Source organism: Physeter macrocephalus, chromosome 8 (assembly GCF_002837175.3).
Source record: "Physeter macrocephalus isolate SW-GA chromosome 8, ASM283717v5, whole genome shotgun sequence".
Taxonomy (NCBI): domain Eukaryota; kingdom Metazoa; phylum Chordata; class Mammalia; order Artiodactyla; family Physeteridae; genus Physeter; species Physeter macrocephalus.
Window position 1 is genome coordinate 136,518,541 of NC_041221.1, and position 27,791 is coordinate 136,546,331.

At 39.6% G+C, this 27,791-nt stretch overlaps 2 protein-coding genes across 2 annotated transcripts in view; both read left to right on the top strand.

Annotated features, from left to right (window-relative positions):
* LOC102986313 (protocadherin alpha-1-like) overlaps nucleotides 1–23,290 on the top strand; it is a 67,378-nt gene extending 44,088 nt beyond the window's left edge. Inside the window, 6 exon segments of the mRNA XM_055086908.1 lie at nucleotides 12,706–12,823; nucleotides 17,943–18,970; nucleotides 18,973–19,197; nucleotides 19,200–19,449; nucleotides 19,451–20,780; nucleotides 23,258–23,290. Of these exon segments, the coding sequence (XP_054942883.1) occupies nucleotides 18,361–18,970; nucleotides 18,973–19,197; nucleotides 19,200–19,449; nucleotides 19,451–20,780; nucleotides 23,258–23,290 (2,448 nt within the window). The 5' untranslated portion in view covers nucleotides 12,706–12,823; nucleotides 17,943–18,360.
* Nucleotides 23,291–24,783: 1,493 nt separating this feature from the next.
* Nucleotides 24,784–27,207, top strand: LOC102986596 (protocadherin alpha-4). Its single transcript, XM_024121442.1, has one exon. The coding sequence runs from the start codon at nucleotides 24,784–24,786 to the stop codon at nucleotides 27,205–27,207; it is 2,424 nt and encodes an 807-aa protein (XP_023977210.1).
* The last annotated feature ends 584 nt before the right edge of the window (nucleotides 27,208–27,791 follow it).

A 27,791-nucleotide genomic window follows, 5' to 3' on the forward strand; every position in this document is an offset into this window, starting at 1 on the left:
TCAGGGTGGTAATGGGAGAACCAGATACTTTGGGTTTTGTTAAGGTAAGACTTTGCCTTGTACTCTGAGTGAAATGGGAAGCTAAATCTTCTCTTTTTAGGAAAGGAGTGACATGGCTAAGGTCTATCTGGATGCCATGTTGAAAATATAATATAGGGAGGGAAGGGTAGAAGCAGGAAGATAAGATAAGAATCTGTTTCAGTAATCCCAATGAGAAATTATGATTACTTTAACCAGGGTGGTAGTGGTCAAGAAAATAAAATAGTCAGATACTCAATATTTTTTCAACTATTGAAAAATTTCAAAACTACAGAAAACTTGGAAGAAAAGACCAATGAATATTCATATATCTTCAACTTAGTTTCACTCATTGTTAACACTTGCCACATTCTCTCTCTCCATATCTATCTATCTATCCACCTCTCTATTGCTATACAGATATAGCAGAGAGAGAGAAATATTAAATGATTTTTACAATGTTACACAAATTTTACAAATATTAAACTATTTTATAGTTAATTAAAGACATAATAACAATTTTCTGCGATACCTCACATACCTGTCTCCTAAGAACAAAGGCATACTGTGATGGTTAATTTCACGTGTCAACTTGACTGGGCCATGAGGTGCCCAGATACTTCATTAAACATTATCCTAGGTATGACCGTGAGGGTATTTCTGGATTAGGTTAGCATTTGAATTGGTAGACTGAGTAAAGCAGATTGCCTTCCCCAACATGGGTGGGTCTCTACCAATCTATTGAAGTCCTCAATAGAACAAAAGACTGAGCAAGAGCAAAATTACACTCTGCCTGATGACTTTTGATGTGGGAACATTGGTCTTCTGCTTTTGTACTGAGACTGGAGCTCACACCATCAGCAGCTCTCCTGGTTCTTAGACTTTCAGAATGCAGATATTGGGAGTTTGCAGCCTCCATAATCACAGGAGCCAACTCCTTATTTCTTATTTTTTCTTTATTCTTCTGTTTAAATTTTAGATTAAGGTTATCTAGTTTTCTTAAAAAACCAACTGAAATTTTGATGTCAATGATATTTAAAGAGTTTTTTAAAATGTGGACCATTTTTTAAAGTCTTTATTGAATTTGTTACAATATTGCTTTTGTTTGTTTGTTTTTGTTTGTTTGTTTTTGCGGTACACGGGCCTCTCAGTGTTGTGGCCTCTCCCGTTGCAGAGCACAGGCTCTGGATGCACAGGCTCAGCGGCCATGGCTCACGGGCCCAGCTGCTCTGCGGCATGTGGGATCTTCCCGGACCGGGGCACGAACCCGTGTCCCCTGCATCGGCAGGCGGACTCTCAACCACTGCACCACCAGGGAAGCCCACAATATTGCTTTTTTTAATGTTTTGGTTCCTTGGCCATGAGGCATGTGGGATCCTGGCTCCCCAATCAGGATCAAATCCATACCCTCTGCACTGGAAGGCAAAGTCTTAACCACTGGACCACCAGGGAAGTCCCTGATGTCAATGATTTTTAATTCATGGATTAATTTGGGGAATTTTTATTTTATATTAATGAATGTCATCTAAGCACAGAATGTTTCTCTATAATTTTCTCTGTACTTTAATGGTGAATTATATTTTTCTTCATGACATCTTGTATATTCTTAGCTAATTCCTAGATGCTTTTTAGCTTTTAAAAAATATTGTGAAAGATATAGTAAAATGTTTTCTGCTTATTGATAACATAGTGAAATACTTGAAAAAAATATTAGTCACTCCCTCTGACTGGACTTCATTAACCAAAAATCATGGAGAAAATAAAGCAAGATGAGTACCAAAGAAATAGAAGGAATTTAAGAAGAAATGGACAATAGGTATAAATGAGAGAGTAAAATAAGCAGTTAATCAAAATAAACTTAAGGCAGAATTCTTATACATTAGACAAACTGCTAGAAGAACTAGATTCTAAACCTCTGCACTAGCGAGCCACAGACCTCACAACTCTCACCCAGCTTGTGTGGGAATGAGTTTCTTCATTTATAAAAAAGTGACTAAACTACATTATCTTCCAGGTCTCATTCAGCTCTAAGATTCTAAATAGAATTGCCTTGAACTGGATAATACTAATAACTCAAGTCTTTTTTTTTTCTTTTTCTTTTTTTTCTTTTTTCCACACCATGCGGCTTGTGGGATCTTAGTTCCCCCATTAGGGGTTGAACACACGCCCCTCAGCAGTGAAAGCACGGAATACTAACCGCTGGATAGCCAGGGAATTCCCCAATAACTTAAGTCTTAAAATCAAATCCAAAGCTTTAAAACTTCCTGTTTCTTTAAATTATGTTAAGCAATAGAAGTGTAATCTTTACAAATAGCAGTACTTCTACTCTTTCAAGCAAAAGTTTTGCAGAATTCAATTTGAAAGCAAATCCATGTCATTTCTCCAAAGTCAAACTGTTGGTGGCTGTTGACCAAGAAAAACATTATGGAAATCCATCTGCTACAGTTCATGCAGGGGTCTCAGACTCAAACTATTCCCTGATAGGATGTAGAGTATCCTAAGTAACTGTGACTACCTGGAGTACCTTTCATTTGGATTTTCCAGGGCAAGGATACTGCCGGATGCAGTGAAATACTATTAATATTTTAAAGTTGATCTTGGTTATAGAACACTTGCTGACATTTGCCTTTGCTTATGTTGGTTTTTCTAGGTAGATTATTTCATCAGTAGTAAAAAATGATAGCTTTATCTCTTCCTTTTTCTATCATTTTCTTTCTTTATAATAATGCATGTAAAATTTCTATGTTAAGTGTAATTTCTGCTGTAGTTTTGTTTTCGTTTTTTGTTTGTTTGTTTTGGCCATGCCACGTGGCTTGTGGGATCTTAGTTCCCTGACCAGGGATTGAACCCATGTCCCCTGCAGTGGAAGTGCAGAATCCTAACTACTGGACCACCAGGGAATTCCCTCCCGTAGGTTTTTAATACGTAGTTTTTCCAGGTAAAGAAGTTTTCCTGGAACACCCCTGGTGGCACAGTGGTTAAGGATCCACCTGCCAATGCAGGGGACGTGGGTTCGGTCCCTGGTCCAGGAAGATCCCACATGCTGCAGAGCAACTAAGCCTGTGCACCACAACTACTGAAGCCTGTGCACCTAGAGCCCCTGCTCCTCAACAAGAGAAGCCAACACAATGAGAAGCCTGTGCACTGCAACAAAGAGTAACTCCTGCTCACCGCAACTAGAGAAAGGCCGTGCACAGCAACAAAGACCCAATGCAGCCAAAAATAAATTAATAAAAATAATAATAAATAAAAAATAAATTTAAAAAGCAGAATATTGGTCTTTCCTACAAATGACCTCCAAAAATTTTTTAATCAGAATTTTAAAATTTGAATTTTACTGAATGTTGTAGTGGGTTGAATGGTGGCTCCCAAAAAAGATGTGTCCATGTCTTAATACCTGGACCCTCTGAATATTACCTTATTTTGAAAAATAGTCTTTTTAGATGTAATTAAATTAAATTAATGATCTGAAGATGAGAACATCCTGGGTTACTGAAGTGGACCCTAAATGCAACAGCTAATTTCCTTATAAGAGATGGAAGAAAACACAGAGAAGGGGAGAGATCCATGTGAAGATGGAGAGAGAGAGATTATAGTGATACAGCCACCAGGAAGGCTGACAGCCACCAGAAGAGGTAAGGAATGGATTCTCACCTAGAGTCTTTGGAGGGAGTGAAGCATTGATAACACCTTGATATTATAATCTGGCCTCTAGAACTGTGAGAGATATATTTCTGTTGTTTTAAGTCATCAAGTTTGTGGTAATTTGTTACAGCAGCCCTAGGAAATTAATACAAATGCTTTTCTACATTATTTGGTTTTTATATTTTATTTATGTAATCAATGTTCAAGGCCAGAATCAAACAATTGCAAGTACTTTATTTTGGGAGGATAGTCATAAGGGAAATTACCTGCTTAAAAGATTTTTGGTAGGGTTTAAGTAGTAAGCTGCACAAAACTAACTTACTAGTAAAACAGTTTCCTCTGAAAATTCCATTATGCACCAGTTTAGTTCTGGAGCTTCCTCTATCACCAAATAGCCTTTGTGCCCAGAATTTTGGAGAGAAGACACTAAATAAGTGCTCCAGGAATTTGGGAATCAGTTTAAGAAGTAATACACTTGACCTTAAGCCCTCTATTTTTAGAAATGACTGAAAGTGTGAGAGCATGTTTAAGAGGTGTTGGGTAACTCAAAAGAAATAGTTTACCCAAATTATTATCTACAAAAATGACCACATTGACTCATTTTCTAACATATAACTCAGAAACTCTGTTTAAGCAATAATATAAATCCAACCTTTATCAAAATTGAGAGAAAACATGCTCTAATTAGAAATGATGTAATCAGAAATAATGTAGAATGATCTTCAGTAGTGGATATCAGTTTACTCAACATCAGAGAGGTCATACTGGTGAAAACAAACACAGTGAATGTAAGGAGTGTGAGGAGATGTTTAAATTTAAGTCAGTAATTACCACACTGAAGAGAATTCATAGTGGTGAGAAACTTACATGTTAACAATGTGAGAAAGGCGTTATTTGTGTGGATAATATAGTCAACACCAGAGAATTCATACTGATGTAAAATCCTGTGAATATAAGGAATGTAGGAAGTTGTTTAGAACTAACTGAGTTCTTTTTGCAAACCAGAGAATTCATACTGGTGATAAACTTTATGACTATTAGTAATGTGGGGAAACCTTTTTTGTGTGCACACAAGTTACTTAACATCAATAATTTATACTGATGAATGTAAGAAATGTGGAAGATGTTTAGACTTAATTCAGTCCTTACTATGTGTTAGAGAATTCATACTGGTGAGATGCTTTATGAATATTAAAAATGCAATAAGGCCTTAACTGTGTGTGGACAATTTATCCATATCAGAGTATTCATACAGGTGAGAAATCATAGGAATATAAAGAATGTGGGAAGGTCTTTAGACCTGATTGCATTCTTTCTTCAAGGCAGAGAATTCATACTGGTGATAAATTTTATGAATGTAAGGAGTGAAGGAAAGCATTTATGTGTGGATGAGTTACTCAACATCAGAGAATTCATACAGGAGAGAAATCACAGGAATATAAATAAGGCCTTTAGGCTGAATTGAGTTTTTTCTTCAAGGCAGAGAATTCATACTGATGATAATCATTATTAATGTAAGAAATGTGAGAAAGCCATGATTGTGTTTGTACAAGTTACTTAATATCAGAGAATTCATATTGGTGAGATAACTGATTAATATAAGAAATGTGGAAAGACAACCCACAGAATAGGAGAAAATATTTGCAAATGATGCAACCGACAAGGGATTAATCTCCAAAATTTACAAACAGCTCATGCAGCTCAATGTAAAAAAACAAAACAACAAAAAAAGAAAAACCCAATCAAAAAATAGGCAGAGGCCTAAATAGACATTTCTCCAAAGAAGACACACAGATGGTCAAGAGGCACATGAAAAGATGCTCAGCCTTGGTAATTATTAGAGAAATGCAAATCAAAACTACAATGAAATACCACCTCACATCAGTCAGAATGGCTGTTATAAAAAAGTCTACAAACAATAAATGCTGGAGAGGGTGTGGAGAAAAGGGATCTCTCCTTCACTGTTGGTGGGAATGTAAATTGGTATAGCCACTATGGAGAACAGTATGGAAGGTTCCTTAAAAAACTAAAATAGAGCTACCATATGATCCAGCAATCCCACTCCTGGGCATATATCTGGAGAAAACCATGGTTCAAAAGGATACATGAACCCCAATGTTCATTTTAGCACTGTTTACAATAGCCAAGATGTGGAAGTAACCTAAGTAACATAAATGTCCATCAACAGATGAATGGATAAAGAAGATTTGGTACATATATACAATGGAATATCACTCAGCCATTAAAAATAATGAAATAATGCCATTTGCAGCAAAATGAATGCACCTGGAGATTTTCATACTAAGTGAAGTAAGTCAGACAAAGACAAATATCATATGATATTGCTTATATGTGGAATCTAAAAAAAATGATACAAATAAACCTATTTGCAAAACATAAACAGACTCACAGACTTGGAAAACAAACTTATGGTTACCAAAGGGGAAATGTGTTGGGGGAGGGATAAATTGAGAGTTTGGGATGGACATATACACACTACTATATTTAAAATAGATAACCAACAATGACCTACTGTATACCACAGGGAACTCTATTCAATATTCTATAATAACCTAAATGAGAAAATAATTTGAAAAAGAATAGATATATGCATATGTATAACTGAATCACTTTGCTCTACACCTGAAACTAACACAACATTGTAAATCAACTATACTCTAGTATAAAATAAAAATTTTTTTAAATGTGGGAATATATTTAGACTTAATTCAGTCCTTATTATATGTTAGAGAACTCATACTTCTGTGAAGCTTTATGACTATAAAATATTCGAAAAAGCCTTTACTGTGTGTGAACAACTTAATCAACATCAGATTATTAATATTGGTTTTAAAAAATCCTATAAATTTAGTCAAAGTGGGAAAACCATTAGTATGCATCAGTAGGTTCCTTGATAATATTCATATTGGTAAGAAGCTCTTTGAGTGTAAGGAATGTGTGAAGGCTTTTAGATATAATTCAAACCTTAATATATGTTGGTGAATTTATACTTGTGTGAATTATTATGAATATATGGAATGTGAGAAAGTGTTTAACAAAGGAAGACACCCTAATATGCAAAAGAGAATTCATAATGATGAAAATCCTATAAATATAAAATATTTGGAGAGGCCTTAAATAGTGGCTATCAGATCACTCAACTTCAGAGAATTCATACAGGGGAGAAACTCTATGAATTCAAGGTATGTGGGAAGACCTTTATTCATGTTAGAGATCTTAGTTTTCATCAAATAATTCATGCTGGTAAGAACAAATTTTAGGAATTTAGGAAGAATTTTAGGCAACATTTACATATTTCTTAGCTTGGGAGAATGCGTAATATAATTTGATTAACTAAGAAAGCCTTCACGTTTTATATTTCTGTTTTTAGATAATCAGAATATCTATCCTAGAAAAAAATTGGAGACTGTATAAACTCTATATGCTAATTTAAGTTCATATGTCTCTAACTGGTGCAGTTTTACCAGGTACAATTTGGAATTATAGTGCTTACTTTGGAGAACTTTTGATATAGACTAGATTGTACATTTTGAAGTACCTTAGAACACAAAGGAAATATTTCTACTTCCCAATGGAGTGCTTTATTTAGTTGCTATGAGGAGCCTTCTGCCTTGAAATTGGACTTTAAAATTGCCTCACTAAATAATTACTTAGATAAAGCAAATTAAAATTATGAGAAAGTTGGAAATACCTTATTTATAGATCCACAAAACCTCGTTATACTCCCCTCCATATCTCTCCTACTCTTCCCTTACCCGTCTTCCACTTCGAGGACCTTGTTCCTTGTTCATTGATTCCTTACTTTTACTCCTCCTCCTTTCCCTTAACTCACAAAACTACCTTAATGCATCTTAAATTTGATATTCCCACTTGGGAACGACTTCAACATGTAGTCATGTTTGGATCTCTGTGCTATTGTTTGGACTTCCTGTATCCCAAAATAAAAAGAGAAAAATGTCTATAAAGATCATGTGGTTTTTGTCTTTTATTGATATGAAGTATTACATTAATTGATTTTCAGATGATAAAACAACCTTGCATTACTGGGATAAATCACCATTAGTCATAATGCTTTATCTTTTCAAAATTTTGCTGGATTCAATGTGCTAGTATTTTGTTGATATATTCGACAATGTCTGTATTCATAAGATATTTTTTTCTTGTGGTGTCTTATCTGGTTTTAGTGTCAGTGGCCTCATAGAAAGCTGAGAAATATTCCATCCTTTTCTGTTCTTTGGAAGGCTTGGTGAAGAACATTTTTAAAATGACTATCTGGTTCTGGGATTTTCCTTATGGGAAGTTTTTTTTTTTTTTTTTCTAATTCAATCTCTTCACTTGTTATAGGTCTATTCAGATTTTAATATTTTTTCTAAACTCAATTTTGTTAGTTTCTATCTTTCCAGGAATTTTTCCATTTCGTCTATATTATCTAATTTGTTGGCCCACACTTGTTCATAGTATAACCTTAGCATTCTTCTTATTTCTATAAGGTCAGTAGTAGTGTTCCTTCTCTCATTTCCAATTTTAGTTATTTGATTCTTTTCTCTCTCTTTCTTTTTGTCAGTCTAGCGAAAGGTTTGTCAATTTTAATGATCTTTTTAAAGAACTGTCCTTTTGCTTTATTGATATTTATTTCATTCTTTTTCTGTACTCTAGTTCATCAGTATCTGTTGTAAGCATTATTATTTACTTCCTTCTGATTGATTTAGGTTTAGTTTGCTCTTCTTTTTTTTTTCCTTCAGTGTCTTAAGGTGGAAGTTTAGTTTATTAATTTAAGATCATTCTTCTCTTTGAACTTACAGTTGTAAATTTCCCTCTAAGCACTTGTCTCCCATTAAGTTTTGGTATGTTGTGCTATATTTTCATTTACCTCAAACTATTTTTTTATTTTTCTTGATGTTTCTTCTTTTGCCAAGTGGTTATTTAGTAATGTATTGTTTAATTTTTACATATTTTTGCATTTCCTAAATTTCTTTCTGTTATTAATTTCTAATATCCATGAAAGGGGAACATCCTTTAGTGAGTTAAATCTTTTTTAAATTTATTGAGGTTTGCTTTATGTCTCAACATAACGGTTTGCTTTATGTCTCAACCTGGAGAGTGTTCCATGTGTACTTGAGAAGAGTGTATATTTTGCTGTTGTTGATGGAGTTCTCTGTAAAAGTCTGTTAGGTCTAGTTTGTATAGACTGTTGTTCAAGTCTTCTGTTTCCTTGTTGATTTTATGCATGGTTGTTTCATATAGGATTGATAGTGGTGTATTGAAGTTTCTGACTATTGTGGAATTGTTTATTTCTGCAATCATTTCTATCAGTCTTTGCTTTATGTGTTTGGGGGCTCTGTTGTTAGGTGGGTATATGTTTATAATTTTTATAATTTAAAGATGTATTGACCCTTTTATCAACATAAAGTCACCTTTTTTCTCTAGTATCATTTTTAGTTTAAAGTCTATTTTGTCTGATATAAGTATAGCCACTCTAGCTTTTGTATGGTTACTGTTTGCTCTGTGTGTGTGTGTGTATGCATAATTTCCAATCCTTTATTTTCAGTCTTGTATTGAATCTTGATTCAATTTTTGAATCTAAATTATGTCTCCTGTAGACAGCATAGAATACGATTATGTTTTTAATCCATTCTGCCAATATCTGCCTTTTGAATGGAGAATTTAATCCATGTACCTTTAGAATAATAGTATACTCATAAAGAAGCATTTATTTCTGCCATTTTGCTGTTTGTTTTGTGTATGCTTTATAGCTTTTTTTTGTCCCTCATTTACTCCATTACCACCTTCTTTTGTGTTTAGTTGATTTTTTGTAATCACATGTATTGATTCCCTTTTCATTTCCTTTTGTGTTTTTCTATAGATATTATTTTTGTGATTACCATGGGGATTACATATACATCCTAAAGTTATAACAATCTCATTTGAATTGATACCAACTTAACTTCAATCACATACAAGAACTCTATTCCTATGCACCTTCATCTCCCCATCTTTATGTTTGACATCACACATTACATTTTTATACATTGTGTGTCCAATAGCAGATTTAAATTATTTTTATGCATTTGTCTTTTAAATTATGTAGAAAACAAAAAGCAGACTTACTAATCAAAATTACAATAATATTGGCTTTTATATATGCCCATGTATTTATATTGCTGGAGATCTTTTTATTATCATTCAAATTTAAGTTACTGTCTATCATCCTTTGATTCGAACCCAAAGGACTCTCTTTAGCATTTCCTTAGGGCAGGTCTAGTGGTAATGAACTCCCTTGCTTTTGTTTAGTTTGGAATGTCACTTTTGAAGGACATTTTTGCCGGATATGAAATTCTTGATTGACAAATTTTTCTTTCAGAATTGTAAATATATCATTCTACTGCCTTGTGGCTTCCAAGTTTTCTGATAAAAAGTCAGTTGATAATTTTATTGAGCATCACTTGTACATGCCAAGTAATTTCTTTTTTGCTGCTTTCAAGATTCTCCCTTTGTCTTTTGACAGTTTGGTTATAATTTGTCTTATTGTTGGTTTCTTTAGATTTATTCTACTTGGAGTTCCTTGAGTTTCTTGGATTTGTAGATACACGTCTCTCATCAAATTTGGGAAGTTTTTGACTACTATTTTTTCAAATAATCTTTCTACCCATTTCTCCTTCTCTTCTCATTTTTGGACTCCAGTAATGCATATATTCTTATTCTTGATGGTGTCTCATAGGTTCCTTAGGCTCCATTTACTTCAATCTTTTTTCTTTCTGTTCCTCAAACATTTCCATTGTCCTATATCTTCAAGTGTGCTGATTCTTTATTCTGCCTACTCATATCTGCTGTTGAACCCCCTGGTGAATTTTTCACTTCACTTACTGTATTTTTCAGCTTTTTTTCCCCATTCTCTCATCGAAGAGTATCTTGTTTTGTTTTGTTTTCAGTGTTTTGAATATTATAATGTTGCTATCAATATTTGTCTAAAGGTTTTTGTGTGAACATAAGTTTTCCCTTCTCTGGGATAAATTCCCAGGAGTGCAATTTTTTTTTTCTTTGCGGTACACGGGCCTCTCACTGTTGTGGCCTCTCCCGTTGCGGAGCACAGGCTCCGGACACGCAGGCTCAGTGGCCATGGCTCACGGACCCAGCTGCTCCATGGCATGTGGGATCTTCCCGGACTGGGGCACGAACCCGCGTCCCCTGCATCGGCAGGCGGATTCTCAACCACTGTGCCACCAGGAAAGCCCCACAGGAGTGCAATTTTAAGTCTATTTTTTTCCAAAAGAATTGGCCAATCTGTTTTCCAGAATGGCTGTCATATTCTGTATTCTCATCAGCCACATATGAATCATCCAGTTTTTCTGCATTCTTGCTAACATTTGATGCCAGAATTTTTTATTTTAGCCATTCTGGTAGATGTGTAATGATATCTCATTATAGTTTTAATTTGCATTTCCCCAAATGCTACTGGTGTTAAAAATATTTTCATATGTTTCTTTGCCATTTGTATTTCTTCTTTGGTGAAATGTTTTTTTTTCCAATTAGATTAAATTTATTTAAAATATAGATTATCTAACAATAAAGTACAATAAACTGATTTTGGCCTCTAGTTTTCCTCTCTGCCCAAAGTCCTACAACAATGTCCATAGAGATGAACTTTCCAGTGCTCCAGATCCCTGGATCCTTACCCCTTCATCAACAATGTCAAACTCAGTCACCTCCTCCCCTGGTCACATCTTAGATAGTCATCACCAAAAACTGCACTGTCTCTAAAATCTTGAGTTTAAACACCCCACTCTCTGTCCTCCACCCTTGTTCTACCTACATCGTTAAATCACAAACCCCTACAGCCCCAAATTCTTCAGCTCTTGGGAGGATGCCAAATTACTGGCCCTGTAACTTTCTGACTGCTTATTTCTTCCTCGCTTCACTGTCTAACCTGAAGTCCATGACTTCTCATTGTAATCATTCCTTTGCAAGTACCGCCAGCTCCCTGGTTCTCTCCTATTCTCTCTCCAGGGAAAGATCTCCCTCCAAAGCTTTATTTGGCCAGTAGCTTATGATCCTCTAGGACTTTGCCTGAGTATAAGTTCTTCTGGTGGCCTTTCCTGACCACCCTATGCAGAGTGAAGTCTTCTATCTCTACCTCAATTCTTTTTCCTTGCTTCTTTCATAGCACTCATGGCAACTTATAAACATTTTATTTGATATGTATTTTTTTCTCCCTGTCTCTTGAACTAGAACATAAGTTCTATCAGGACAGGGACACTGACTATCTTGTTCTCCCTACATTCCCAGAACCTACCATGATTCCTTGCACATATTAGAAACTCAATAAGCAATAGTTGTACAAAGGAATGATTATCAAATTTTCTAAGCCTATTAACAGTGTACATTATTTCCAAGTGTCTGTCTGTGAAATGACTACAAAATTTGATAACATATAAGGACATAAATATACATTAATTAATTCAGTAATAGTGTTAATTATACAACCCACATTCTTTCACCACAATGTAATAAAATCAAATATATAATAATTGAGTCTAACCCACTGGAAATCTAAAAAACTCTATTTTCAGTAACTCTTGGGGAAAAAAAAGAGAAAATGAAAGATTACAATTAAATTACAAACATTTTAGAAATTAAAGAACAATATATATCTAAATCAACTGCATGGATCCAAAACTATCTTCAGAAAAATGTATAGTCTTAAATGCTTTTGTTATTAAGCAAGAAAAATAATAAATTAACTATGTATTCATGGGGAAAAAACTGAGAAAAAAAACATTGAAATGAACAAACATAAATGAGAGTTAAATTAATCAAGGTAACCATAATATATTAGAGATAAAAGGGGAAAAAAGATAATTATTTGAACACATCAATAAAATAGATAAACTTTTGTCAAGTGCACTCAAGGTAAAGGAGATAAAGCATAAACAAGTAGAGATAAAATTGGGCACAAATGCACAGGGAGAAAATTAATTTAAGAGTCTTCTTGTAGCTAAACCTTCTTTTTGTTGCTTTCTCTAGATCTTTGCCTAGGAGCCAAGCTAGGCTGGAGAGAGCTGCACAACAGTCCACCCAACGGTTTTTCATAAAGGCAAAGGTTCAACTTTAAAAGGACCTCCCCAGTGCCCCCCAAAATTGGGTAAGTCTCTCTGTCCTGCCCTCAATGACAAGGTTTTTACACTTTCCCTTTGGGCCTCCCCAACTCCCTGCCAGCTTCCTTACAGCAATAGCCTGACCTTTACCTTCTCAGAAAAAATTGCAGCCACATTACCCTTTAACACTAAATAAAATGAAAAAATATAATAAGGAAAAAATAACCAAAATTGACTCTAACTCCACAAGATCTTTGTCTGTGTCATTCACTCACACATCTCAAGCACCTAAGACAGAGCTTGGCTCAAAGCTATTGCTTTGATCTGGAGGTAAATTCATTTGAGGAGCAAGGTAAATTCATTTGAGGAGCAAGTGGATACCAGGTATGCACGTCCCCACCCATTCGAACTCATTCTTTCTGCACCCTCTTCTGATTCAGTGAAAGCAGTGATCCCTCTTCACAACCAAGACCAAGCCTTACCCCCATGCTTGAACTCCTGCCCCTCCCAGCTTCTCAGGGGTTTTACATTATCAGTTATCCTGTTTCTCTTATTCATAGTCTATACCACACTCTTTCCAACAGCTTTTAAACATGCTTCAGAGTCTGTTCCACTGAAAACATAACTCTCCTTCAACCAACATCTCCCCTCCAGCTTGCGTCTCCCTCCCTCCTGTGTGCTTCCTAGAATTCTTTTTTTTTAACGTCTTTATTGGAGTATAATTGCTTTACAATGGTGTGTTAGTTTCTGCTTTATAACAAAGTGAATCAGCTATACATATACATACATCCCCATATCTCCTCCCTCTTGTGTCTCCCTCCCACCCTCCCTATCCCACCCCTCTAGGTGGTCACAAAGCACCGAGCTGATCTCCCTGTGCTGTGTGGTTGCTTCCCACTAGCTACCTATTTTACATTTGGTAGTGTATATATGCCACTCTCTCACTTCGTCCCAGCTTACCCTTCTCCCTCCCTGTGTCCTCAAGCCCATTCTTTATGTCTGCATCTTTATTCCTGTCCTGCCCCTAGGTTCTTCAGAACATTTTTTTTTTAGATTCCATATATATGTGTTAGCATATGGTATTTGTTTTTCCCTTTCTGACTTACTTCACTCTGTATTACAGACTCTAGGTCCATCTACCTCACTACAACTAACTCAATTTCATTTCCTTTTATGGCTGAGTAATATTCCATTGTATATATGTGCCACATTTTCTTTATCCATTCATCTGTCAATGGACATTTAGGTTGTTTCCATGTCCTGGCTATTGTAAACAGCGTCGCAATGAACATTGCGGTACTTGACTCTTTTTGAATTATGGTTTTCTCAAGGTATATGCCCAGTAGTGGGATTGCTGGGTTGTATGGTAGTTCTATTTTTAATTTTTTAAGGAACCTCCATACTGTTCTCCATAGTGGCTGTATCAATTTACATTTCCACCAACAGTGCAAGAGGGTTCCCTTTTCTCCACACCCTCTCCAGCAGGTGAAATGTTTCTTCATGTCTTTTGCCCAGGTCTAATTGGGCTGTTTGATTTTTTATTGTTGAGGTTTTTTTTTTCTTTTTTACTGTTGAGTTTTGATTATCCATTATAGATTCTATATACAAGTTCTTTGTCAGTTATGTGCTTGCAGACAATTTCTCCAAAATTTCAGCTTTTATTCTTATACTCTAAATATGGTATTTCACAGAGTAAAAGTTCTTAAATTTTGATGACGTCCAATTTATCAATTTTTTTTCTTTTACAGACTGTGATTTTGGTGTCAAGTCTAAGAACTCTTTGCCTACCCTTAGATCGTAAAGATTTTCTCCTGTATTTTTTTTCTAAAAGTTTTAGAGTTTTATGTTTTACTTTTAGGTTCATGATCCATTTTGAATTGATTTGAGTATAAGATATGAGACTTAGGCAGGGTTTTTTTGTTTGTTTGTTTTTCCTAACAAAGTCCAATTGCTCTAACACTATTTGATGGAAAAGCTATCTTTCCTGTATTTAATTGCTTTTGCAACTTTGTCAAAATTCAGTTAGTTCAGCACATTAGCATGGGTCTATTTTTGGATTATTTATTTTGTTCCCTTGATCTACATGTCTATTTATCTGCCAATAACACAGTCTTGATTTCTGTAGCTGTATAATAAATAATAGGGTACACTGATTCCTTCTACTTTTTTATTGTTTTTAAAAATTGCTTCAAATATTATAGTTCCTTTGTTATTCCATGTAATCTTGTCTATGTCTATAGAAAATCTTGTTGAGATTTTGGTAGGAATTGGGTTAAATCTATATGTTAATTCAGGGAAAATTGACATGTCTCCATGAAGTGTCGAGTCATCCAATTCATGAACACAGTAGGTCTTTCCACTTTAGATATTCTTCAATTTCTTTCATTAGTGTTTTGTAGTTTTCAGAATACAGAATACACTTACACCTAACTATCTTTTTTGAGCTAATGTAAATGGTATTGTATTTTAAATTTAATTTTGGTATGTATATTTTCATTGTTAGTATATGGAAATACATTCATTTTTGTATGTTTATCTTGTTTTCTGTGACATTGCTGAATTCACTTTTCTAGGAGGTTTTTTTCTAGGAGGTTTTTTACTGCCCCTGTAAATAGGGACAGTTTTCTTTCTTTCTCATCTATATGCCTCTTATTTCCTTTTCTTTGTTTATGGCACAGAGTAGAACTTCCTTCACTATGCTAAAACAAATAAGAGTAGTGAGACCAGATATCTTTGCCTTGTTCCCAATCTGAGGTTGAAGGCATTCAGTCCTTCACAATTAAGTATAATGCTATTTATAGGTTTGTCATGGATTCTCATTATCAAGTTGAGAAAGTTCTTATGGTTTTTGAGGAGAAGTGAGATGTAATTTTTATCTTTGTTCCTCTATAGGTAAAGTGTATTTTCCCTCTGGCTTCTTTCAGGATTTATTTTTCAATTAAACTTTTTATTTTGAGATAATTGTACGTTCAAATTCAGTTGTAAGAAATAATACAGAGAGATCCTGTGTACCTTTCACCCAGTTTCGCCTGATGGTAACATAAATCTGTAGTAAAAGAGCAGGATTTTTATTTAATCTTTGATTTTCTATAGTTTGAAACTGATATGTCAGGTGCAGATTTTTTGGTGTTTATTCTGTTTGGTGTTTTCTGAACTTCATGGATCTGTGATTTGATGTCTGAAATTATTTGGAGGAAATTCCCTGTCATTATTATTTCAAATATTTCTTCTTTTCCTTTCTCTCTTTCTTCTGGTATTCCCACTATGAGTATGTTATACACCCCCCCACTTTTTAAAAATGCTATACCTTTTTTAAAGTTGTCCCACAGTCCTTGGATTTTCTGTTCTGTTTTTTTCAATTTTTGTTCTCTTTGCTTTTTGATTTTTGAGGAATCAATTGATATATCCTCTAGCTCAGAGATTCTTTCCTCATCCATGTCCAATCTACTACTGAGCCCATCAAAGGCATCTTTCATTTCTGTTACATTTTCTTTTAAATGGGTTTTTTTTTTCAAAAATGGGGTCCAATATTTCTTTTTGGTTTTTTTTAACATCTTTATTGGAGTATAATTGCTTTACAATGGTGTGTTAGTTTCTGCTTTATAACAAAGTGAATCAGTTATACATATATATATGTTCCCATATCTCTTCCCTCTTGCGTCTCCCTCCCTCCCACTCTTTTTGGTTCTTTCTTAGGATTTCCATCTCTGTTTACATTGACCATCTCTTCTGTTCTTACATGCTGTCTACTTTATCCATTGGAGCCATTAGTATTTTAATCATAGCTGATTTAAATTACCAGTCTGATAATTCAAACATCCCTGTCAAGTCTGGTTCTGATATTTGCTCTGCTCTTCAAATTGTGGAGTTCCCCCCGCCCCTTTTGCTATGCCTTATAATTTTTTGTTGATAGCTGGACATGATATACCAGGCAGAAGGAATTGCTGTAAAAAGCCTAGTAATAATGAGGTGTTGAGATGTGGGAAGAGGGGAAGCATTCTATAGTCCTATGGTTAGGTCTCAGTCTTTTAGTGATATTACACTTCTGAACTATGAACTTTACAATTGTTTCTCATTCCGCTCCACCCCATGTCAGACAGAATGGCTAGAATGCCCTGGAATTGGGTATTTTTCTTCTCCCTCACAGAAAGCTAGAGCCTGCTGGAATTGGCTCTGATAATAAACCAACAATTAGTCTTCCATTAATTAGTCTCCCTGAGGGAAGCCCTTGTTAAGAAGAACAGAATACATTTCAAAATGGTTCATTTCCACCTCCCACTGCCAGAAGCATGAGGGGGATTTTTCTCTGATATTTACTGTGGGAATCTGGTCAAGCTCCTGGAGGTAAATTTCAAAATATTTTGAGCCCCCCTCATGACTGCTTCCCCCCCATCTACATTGAAACTCCAGCAATTTGTCTATTGCAGTTCAGATATTCCTGCTCCAGCTCTGGTTTCCACAGTGGTTTCTGCTCTTGGGTCTCTGTGCCAGTAAGTAATCTGTGATTTTCTGTATTTCCCTGTCTCTTTAATTTTGGGGGTAGTGGTTTGCCCTGTGTCCTGCCCTCTCTTACACAGCTAAGAAGAGTTGTTGATTTTTTTCAGCCTGCTCAGCTTTTTATTTGTTGGAGTGGTGATTTCAAATCCCCTTACATTCAGAACTAGAAACTGGAAGTCCTTGACAGTGTCTTTGGATGGAAAAATTTTCACCTTTTATGAAGTCTAATTTGTCTGTTTTTAAAATTTTGTTTCCTGTACCATATCCAAGGAATCATCACCAAACCCAATGTCATGAAGATTTTGCCCTATCTTCTTCTAAGAATTTTACATTTTTAGGCCTTACATTTAGGTCATGGATCTATTTGAGTTAATGTTTGTATGTGGTGTTAAGTAAGGGTATAACTTCATTCTTTTGCATGTGGATTTCCTGTTTTCCCAGCACCATTTGTTGAAAAGACTGTCTTTCCTCCCAGTGAATAGTCTTAGCACTTTTGTTGAAAATTGTCTGACCATGTATGTAAGGATTTATTTCTGGGCTCTCTGTTCTATTCCATTGGTCTATATGTCTGTCTTTATGACAGTACCACACTGTTTTGATTATTGTAGCTTTGTAGCAAGTTTTGAAATCAGGAAGTGTGAGTCCTTCAACTTTGTTCTTCTCTTTCAGGATTCTTTTGGCATTTAGGGTCACTTGAGATTCCATATACTGATTACCAAAAACTAAAGAAGGAAGCCCCATTTTGTCACTGCTGGAGAGAAGACAAAAATGGTAAAGAGACGGGCTTCTCTGGTGGCACAGTGGTTGAGAATCCGCCTGCCAATGCAGGGGACACGGGTTCGAGCCCCGGTCTGGGAAGATCCCACATGCCGCAGGGCGGCTGGGCCCGTGAGCCATGGCCACTGAGCCTGCGTGTCCGGAGCCTGTGCTCCACAACAGGAGAGGCCACAACAGTGAGAGGCCCACGTACCGCAAAAAAAAAAAAAAGAAAAAAAAATGGTAAGGAGATAAATTATTTCAAATATGAAGGGAAAAAAAAGGCAAGAGTTTAAAGTGAGAACGGTAGGAAAGGAGTAGTGCTTTTGCAATGCTGTTTTCAAGGAGAGGTGGCTAGGGAGGCCAGTGCCTGCTGCTCTCACTTCTGCTCTTCGCAGTCTGGGGGGCTGGCAGCGGCCAGATCCACTACTCGGTCCCTGAAGAGGCCAAACACGGCACCTTTGTGGGCTGCATCGCTCAGGACCTGGGGCTGGAGCTGGCCGAGTTGGTGCCATACCTGTTCTGGGTGGCGTCCAAAAGCCGCAGGGACTTTCTGGAGGTAAATCTGCAGAACGGCATTTTGTTTGTGAATTATTGGATTGACCGGGAGGAGCTATGCGAACAGAACACGAAATATAGTATCCACCTGGAGGTGATCGTGGACAGGCCGCTGCAGGTGTTGCATGTGGAGGTGGAGGTGAAGGACGTTAATGATAATCCACAGGTCTTTAGAGTTAGAGAACAAAGGCTATTTATTCCTGAATCTAGGCTGCTGGATTCACGTTTCCCGATAGAGGGCGCTGCTGATGCAGACATTGGTACCAACGCTTTTCTAACATTCACTCTCAGCTCCAGTGATTATTTCTCTTTGGATGTACAGGCAAGTGATGAACTGAGTAAGTCACTTTCGCCTGAATTGAGGAAGTCTGTGGATAGAGAAGATACCCAGAACTTCGTTTATTATTGACAGCCACTGATGGGGGCAAACCAGAACTAGAAGGTACAGTTCAGCTGCTGGTCATGGTGCTCAAAGTTAATGATAACGCCCAATGGTTTGCCCAGGCTGTGTACAGAGTACACTTATTAGATACTACTAATGTTCCAGCAACTGGAACATTAATGACCACATTAAACGCCTCTGACGCTGACAAAAGTGTAAATGGCGAAATTGTCTTTCCTTTGGCAATGATGTTTCTCTTAACATAAACAAACAAACAAAAAAACAAAAACAAAAATTCAAAATTGATTCCAGCTCAGGGGAAATTAGGCTAATTGGTAGACTGGATTATGAAGAAATGAAATCCTACGAAATTCAGGTAAAAACAGTTGATAAAGGAGGTCCCCCAATGTCAAATCACTGCAAGCTTTTAGTGAAAGTTCTGGATGTAAATGATAATGCTCCGGAAATGGCGGTCACATCCGTCTTTGCCTGTAAGAGAGGAGTCTCCACTCAGCACCGTCATCGCCTTCATCTCCTTCTCTGACCGTGACTCTGGTGTCAATGGGTAGGTGACCTGCACCCTGACGCCCCATGTCCCCTTCAAGCTGGTGTCCACCTTCAAGAATTACTATTCGTTGCTGCTGGACAGCGCCCTGGATCGCGAGAGTATGGCGAACTATGGGGTGGTGGTGACCGCGAGGGACGGGGCCTCGCCTTCTTTGTCGGCCACAGCCAGCGTGTCCGTGGAGGTGGCCGACGTGAATGACAACGCGCCCGCGTTCGCACAGCCCGAGTACACGGTGTTGGTGAAGGAGAGCAACCCACCCGGCTGCCACATCTTCACGGTGTCGGCGCGGGACGCGGACGCGCAGGAGAACGCGCTGGTGTCCTACTCGCTGGTGGAGCGGCGGGTGGGCGAGCGAGCGCTGTCGAGCTACGTGTCGGTGCACGCGGAGAGCGGCAAGGTGTACGCGCTGCAGCCGCTGGACCACGAGGAGCTGGAGCTGCTGCAGTTCCAGGTGAGCGCGCGCGACGCGGGCGTGCCGCCTCTGGGCAGCAACGTGACGCTGCAGGTGTTCGTGCTGGACGAGAACGACAACGCGCCCGCACTGCTGCCGCCCAGGTCGGGCGGCGGGGCGGGCGCGCTGAGCCAGCTGGTGGCGCGGTCGGTGGGCGTGGGCCACGTGGTGGCGAAGGTGCGCGCGGTGGACGCGGACTCGGGCTACAACGCGTGGCTGTCGTACGAGCTGCAGCCGGCGGCGGGTGGCGCGCGCAGCCCGTTCCGCGTGGGGCTGTACACGGGCGAGATCAGCACGACGCGCGCCCTGGACGAGGCGGACGCGCCGCGCCAGCGCCTGCTGGTGCTGGTGAAGGACCACGGCGAGCCGGCGCTGACGGCCACGGCCACCGTGCTGCTGTCGCTGGAGGACAGCGGCCAGGCGCCCAAGGCCTCTTCGCGGGCGTCGACGGGCGCCGCTGGCGCGGAGGCCGCTCTGGTGGATGTGAACGTGTACCTGATCATCGCCATCTGCGCGGTGTCCAGCCTGTTGGTGCTCACGCTGCTGCTGTACACGGCGCTGCGGTGCTCGGCGCCGCCCAGCGAGGGCGCGTGCGGGCCCGGGAAGCCCACGCTGGTGTGCTCCAGCGCGGTGGGGAGCTGGTCTTACTCGCAGCAGAGGCGGCAGAGGGTGTGCTCTGGGGAGGGGCCACCCAAGACAGACCTCATGGCCTTCAGCCCCTGTCTTCCACCCGGCCCCATTAGTGGGAATAGAGAAGAGCAGACGGATGTGAAGGTTGATCTTCCTGCTAAGGTGAGTAATATTTTAAAATCCTTTCAAAAATGTCTTTGTTTTTAATTCTCAACGTTACTACTCCTTTGGAAACATTTTAATAGTTAATTAGTCTTGTTGCTGTCAATAGAGTTTTCCAGGGATTGGTTTTGTGGTTAAAATGTTATGAATTTCTTGTGACTAATGGCTTTGAACCGACTCAGCAATAAGTGGTAAGACCCATACTTGCAGGTTTTTAAAAATCGCTGTAGAATTATTTTATTGCTACAAATCTGGATAGAAACTAAATATATTTTCCAGGGTAAATTGAATTGAATATTTGACTTAAACTGTGGTGTGCTAATACCTGCACAATGCTTCAGTAACTTATGCTACTTTATATTGGAAATTCCTACTAGATGTTAGTCCAAATGTCACTGACACACTTCCTTTTTATTATGCTTTTACATATTCAGTTTCAAATATTAGTTTATTAAGCCTGTTGTCTCCTATAGAGCCTCTTTTACTCACTTATCCATTTATCTGTATTCTCAGTTCCTCCTTTCTAATTGAACATGATTGTTTTAATTTTTGTGCTCACATTTGGCAATAGTGTGTATTGTTGCTAGTTTTCCAATTGGGTAAAAAAAAACTAGAATAATAAATTTATTGCTTTTAGAATTGTATCATTTTCTATCTTCTGTTTCTCACTACTTTTTATTAGTAAACATTAAGAAATCAATAGGAAGTGAAAATTTAATACTCTCTTTAGTATATCATCATTTAGAAAATATTGCTTTTGAAAGAATATTAATCTTGTTAAGAAATATTATTTTCTATCTGAACAGTATAGAGAAAAATACTGTATATCTCATTTTAAAACTATTCAATTAGCAAAACTTATTTATTATTAACCTCTTTTACATGCAGTATTAATGATGCTAATGTCCAAAAAGTTCAATAAGTCAATGTTATTACTGGTGACCCTCCTCTGAATACCAACCTATTAATGTGTGTCATGTAGCAAGTACAAAGTTCCAAATAACTGGAAGTGAAATTATTTTCCATTCATTCCCCTATTTGGTATTTGGTCAGTTCCCCTAGTAAATAGTTGGTCTCCCATTGAAGTTTCTTTGCCACTGGAAACCAAAGCTTAGATATGTTAGTGACTGGAGAATGGGCAAGTACTCTAAACCATTAGAGACAAAAGTGAAGATACCAACCTTGCTCCAGTGTATTCCATTCTAATTGTGTGGAATCCTTTTCCACACAAGTTATGTACTACAACTTCCTACTTCGTTGTTCAAGTTTCCTTGGTGAAACCTGGTTAATACTCAATGACATTGTGGGATAGGCCAACATATAAAATAGATAATCCTCCTTTTTTCCACTTCCATTTCCTCTTTCTGGCACTGGCCTTTGTGGCCTCCTGTCCATCAAGTATGAGCCACAGCATGTCCAACCTCAGTTCACTATTTATTTTATTAGATATCATTTTCATCCTATTGTGAATAATAGGGCCATCCAGAGTTCTCGTCTTCCAGGATGTGGGACTTCAGTCTTTAAATCCAGCTCCCCTCTTCAATTTTTTTTTAAGTACAAATGGGCATATAGTTTTATTTTTTAATTAATTAATTAATTAATTAATTAATTAATCTATTTATTTTTGGCTGCGTTGTGTCTTCGTTGCTGTGTGCGGGCTTTCTCTAGTTGCAGCGAGTGGGGGCTACTCTTCGTTACGGTGTGCAGGCTTCTCATTATGGTGGCTTCTCTTGTTGCGGAGCATGCTGTGCTCTAGACTTGCGGGCTTCAGTAGTTGTGGCATGTGAGCTCAGTAGTTGTGGCTCACAGGCTCTAGAGCGCAGCCTCAGTAGTTGTGATGCACAGGCTTAGTTGCTCCCCGGACCAGGGCCCGAACCCATGTCCCTGCATTGGCAGGCGGATTCTTAACCACTGTGCCACCAGGGAAGTCCTCCTCTTCAACTTCTTGACTAACATGATTCTCAGCTAATAAGACATTTTAAAGACTTTTGAGTTTTTCCCTTTAGAGACGTGTTGTCTCTATACCCGGTAAATAGTGAATAGTTCCCAAATAAATATCCTTTCTATTCTTTTGCATTCCTCATCTATGCATTTAATTACTTGCAAAATAAAGTAAATGGACAGGGAGTACTTTTCACTTCTTTTCAGTGTGTTTGATACTAATCATTTTGCACAAATCTGCAGTTTGGGTACTGGAACAGTGAAACTACTTTGATTTATGTTTTAATTCAGAAAAAATGGGGGGGGGCAGTGTGGCTTTTCATAGAATGGGAGCCTAGAGCCATTTTCACTAGATTGATTTTTTTTTGTCTTAGACAGCTATGGAGTAAGAGGTTTATGAACATAAAAGTCAAAGAAAGTTTTAAAATAGCTACCATCATGTCCTTCTATATTGTTTTTTATGTGTCAGGAAAATATATTATGCTCTATAATTTGGGAATTCTTTATTGACCATTAGACCTATTAATGTCTCAAAGATCATGATTGCCAAGAACTGGAATGAAAACTAAGCTAAAATCCAGGTTTTCAATATGGAAATTGAAATATATCTTAAGTAGAGCAATGTCTAAGGAAAATATTTTTGTATCTCTGGAAAATTATAGAGGTTGCTGAGATATATTTCTTAACTAGCTACATGACCACCTTAATTTAATGCATTCTATTAAGCAATTGAAGAAAACCAAACCATTCTATAGGGTAAATGTTCAGCAAATAATCAGTAAGTATTCTGAGCTATTAAACTATTATAACACAAATATTCTCTTTAAAAGTTTATATTTCAAAAATGGAGGATTAGACACACATACCCAAATACCTACAAAAGAGAAATTAATGTAATAAATGTCCCAAGTGATTTGATCTAGATGCTATAGTATAAAAGAAAATAAAGATGCCTGCCCAATTGGTTTAATCATGAAAGTCTTTGTTGGTCAAGGAAGTTTTAAATTGTTATATAATGGGGGAAACTGTTTTGAGAAGAGTTTGGAAATGATGGATATTACTTAGGCAGGGAATGAAATGAGTATATCTGTTTCATGAAAACTGTTATTGGAAGCAGGAAATTGTCCACTTTGACTAAAATATATGGGTGCTGTAGGAGAGAATAGAAGTTGAAGCATGTTAGATCCTGGAGAACAAGCAAGTGTGTATAAACTGTAAGAGACAAAATGAGAATACCCATCTTGCTCATGGGAGGTGAATAGGTTCCAGTGAATAAAATTATCTGGAATACTTCCCAACACAAATTATATACCGAAACATCCTACTTCCTTGTTAAAGCTTCCTTGCCCACAGCAAGGAAGACTTTCAACTAAGTGCTGATGGTCTTTGCTTCCTTTTTCAAACATTTTTGAAATTCCCTTTCAATGACTTATTTTGGAGATCAGAGTTTTCCTAGAGCTTAATTCTCTGAAATCTTCAACACCGGGAATGTAAAATCCAATGATGAAGAGTGTGTCATCATTAATAACTACCTTTCATCACTCTCAGGAACACACACACACACAAAAACCAACCTGTCATGAATTTCCTAACCAATACTTTACCAATTGTATATTTGCAAAGTGCTATGTTAACTACAGTTCGGTCTCTGTAAATACTTAAAACTTCTATGAAAAAAGTATTTCCACTGAAGTGAAAGCTGCTCCTGTGGTGAAACTAAGGATCACAATCAATCAGTGGTGCAAAATGTGTACCTCAGTGGTGCAATATATGTACCCCAGTAGTACAAAATGAGATTCTATTCTCCAAAGGCGGAATGGATGAAAGAATAATTAAGACTTAGAGTATGCATTTCCAGAATCTGTTACTTACGGTTTGGAGCCACATGATGTCGCTCTGTACCATAAAATTGATCCGATAGAGCGAGAAAGAAAAAAAATCCCTCCTATTCTTATTGTAAAGAAGCTGCATCCACCGTCCAGATGCTGAAAAATGGAGGATGCAGTGGGACAGGACTGAACGGTCAGGAGCTATCTCTTCATTTTGAAACAAGACCTCCTTCATGAGAACAAAGCACTGCGGGCTTGAGATGGAGTTTTCCTGGGGAATCGGCCAGGAATACCGGCGTTTGCTGCTCTCACTTCTGTTTCTTGCAACCTGGGAGGCCGGGAGCGGCCAGGTCCACTACTCCGTCCCGGAGGAAGCCAAACACGGCACCTTCGTGGGCCGCATCGCCCAGGACCTGGGGCTGGAGCTGGCGGAGCTGGTGCCGCGCCTGTTCCGGGTGGCGTCCAAAGGCCGCGGGGACCTTCTGGAGGTAAATCTACAGAATGGCATTTTGTTTGTGAATTCTCGGATCGACCGGGAGGAGCTGTGCGGGCGGAGCGCGGAGTGCAGCATTCACCTGGAGGTGATCGTGGACCGGCCGCTGCAGGTGTTCCATGTGGAGGTGGAGGTGAAGGACATTAATGACAACCCGCCTGTGTTCCCGGGAACACAAAAGAATCTGTTTATGGCTGAATCCAGGCCGCTTGACTCTCGGTTTCCACTAGAGGGCGCCTCCGATGCAGACATTGGGGCCAACGCTCTGCTGACTTACACACTGAGCCCCAGTGAGTATTTCTCGCTGGAAAAACCATCCTATGAAGAGCGAGTAAAACGTCTTGGGTTAGTATTAAGGAAACCTTTAGACAGAGAAGAAGCCCCGGAGATTTTTTTAGTGCTTACCGCCTCTGATGGCGGCAAACCTGAGCTGACTGGCACCGTTCAGTTACTCGTCAAAGTGCTGGACGCCAACGACAACGCCCCAGCTTTCGACAGAACACTCTATGAAGTGAAATTATTGGAAAATGTTCCTAATGGAACGTTGGTAATTAAACTTAACGCCTCAGATTTAGACGAAGGCTTGAATGGGAATATTACATATTCATTCTCAACTGATATTTTACCAAATGTGAAATCCAAGTTCTACATAGATCCAATTACTGGAGAAATTATGGTAAAGGGATATATCGATTTTGAAGAAAGCAAATCCTATGAAATTCTTGTAGAGGGCATTGATAAGGGGCAGCCCCCACTCTCTGGCCATTGTACAGTTATGGTGGAAGTTGGCGACACCAACGATAATGTCCCAGTAATGGAATTCAAGTCCTTGTCCCTCCCAATTAGGGAAGACGCTCCATTGGGCACCGTCATCGCCTTGATAAGTGTGTCCGACCTCGACTCCAGTGTCAATGGGCAAGTGACTTGCACCCTGTCGCCCAGCGTTCCCTTCAGGCTGGTGTCCACCTTCAAGAATTACTATTCATTGGTTCTGGACAGCGCCTTGGATCGCGAGAGTGTGGCGAACTATGAGGTGGGGGTGACCGCGAGGGACGGGGGCTCGCCTTCCCTGTCGGCCACAGCCAGCGTGTCCGTGGAGGTGGCCGACGTGAACGACAACGCGCCCGCGTTCGCGCAGCCCGAGTACACGGTGTTGGTGAAGGAGAACAACCCGCCCGGCTGCCACATCTTCACGGTGTCGGCGCGGGACGCGGACGCGCAGGAGAACGCGCTGGTGTCCTACTCGCTGGTGGAGCGGCGGGTGGGCGAGCGAGCGCTGTCGAGCTACGTGTCGGTGCACGCGGAGAGCGGCAAGGTGTACGCGCTGCAGCCGCTGGACCACGAGGAGCTGGAGCTGCTGCAGTTCCAGGTGAGCGCGCGCGACGCGGGCGTGCCGCCTCTGGGCAGCAACGTCACGCTGCAGGTGTTCGTGCTGGACGAGAACGACAACGCGCCCGCGCTGCTGCCGCCCGGGCCGGGCGGCGGGGCGGGCGCGCTGAGCCAGCTGGTGGCGCGGTCGGTGGGCGCGGGCCACGTGGTGGCGAAGGTGCGCGCGGTGGACGCGGACTCGGGCTACAACGCGTGGCTGTCGTACGAGCTGCAGCCGGCGGCGGGTGGCGCGCGCAGCCCGTTCCGCGTGGGGCTGTACACGGGCGAGATCAGCACGACGCGCGCCCTGGACGAGGCGGACGCGCCGCGCCAGCGCCTACTGGTGCTGGTGAAGGACCACGGCGAGCCGGCGCTGACGGCCACGGCCACCTTGCTGCTGTCGCTGGAGGACAGCGGCCAGGCGCCCAAGGCCTCTTCGCGGGCGTCGACGGGCGCCGCTGGCGCGGAGGCCGCTCTGGTGGATGTGAACGTGTACCTGATCATCGCCATCTGCGCGGTGTCCAGCCTGTTGGTGCTCACGCTGCTGCTGTACACGGCGCTGCGGTGCTCGGCGCCGCCCAGCGAGGGCGCGTGCGGGCCCGGGAAGCCCACGCTGGTGTGCTCCAGCGCGGTGGGGAGCTGGTCTTACTCGCAGCAGAGGCGGCAGAGGGTGTGCTCTGGGGAGGGGCCGCCCAAGGCAGACCTCATGGCCTTCAGCCCCAGTGTACCTGACTCTGGGGACAGAGAGGATCAGCAGCCAGCAACTGAGGATTCTCTTTCAAAGGTTAGTGTATAAATATCCTTTATTTACTCTGAAGTCTCATATTCTTTAATTTTTTAAAATTTATTTATTTTTGGCTGCATTTGGTCTTCGTTGCTGCACGCGGGCTTTCTCTAGTTGCGGCGAGCGGGGTCTACTCTTCGTTGAGGTGCGCAAGTTTCTCATTGCAGTGCCTTCTCTTGTTGCGGATCCCGGGCTCTAGGCACGCGGGTTTCAGTAGTTGTGGCACACGGGCTTAGTAGTTGTGGCGACCGGGCTTACCTGCTCCGTGGCATGTGGGATCTTCCCGGACCAAGGCTCCAACCCGTGTTCCCCGCAATGGCAGGCGGATTCTTAACTAGTGCGCCACCAGGGAAGTCCATCATATTCTTTAATTCTATCAATTTCTTCTTAATTAAAAAAATTCTCAGAACCAAGTTTCTCTAAATTAAATGTTTACTTCTTACATACCTTTTTAAACTAAAATCTTTTAGAATTACGGGACACTAAGGCAATACATGTTGTTTTGTTTTTATTCTTCATTATTCAATGCATATTATAAGTAGTGTTATAAATTTTGTGGTTACTATCTTCACCTACTTGTTTTCAGTTGTAATCAG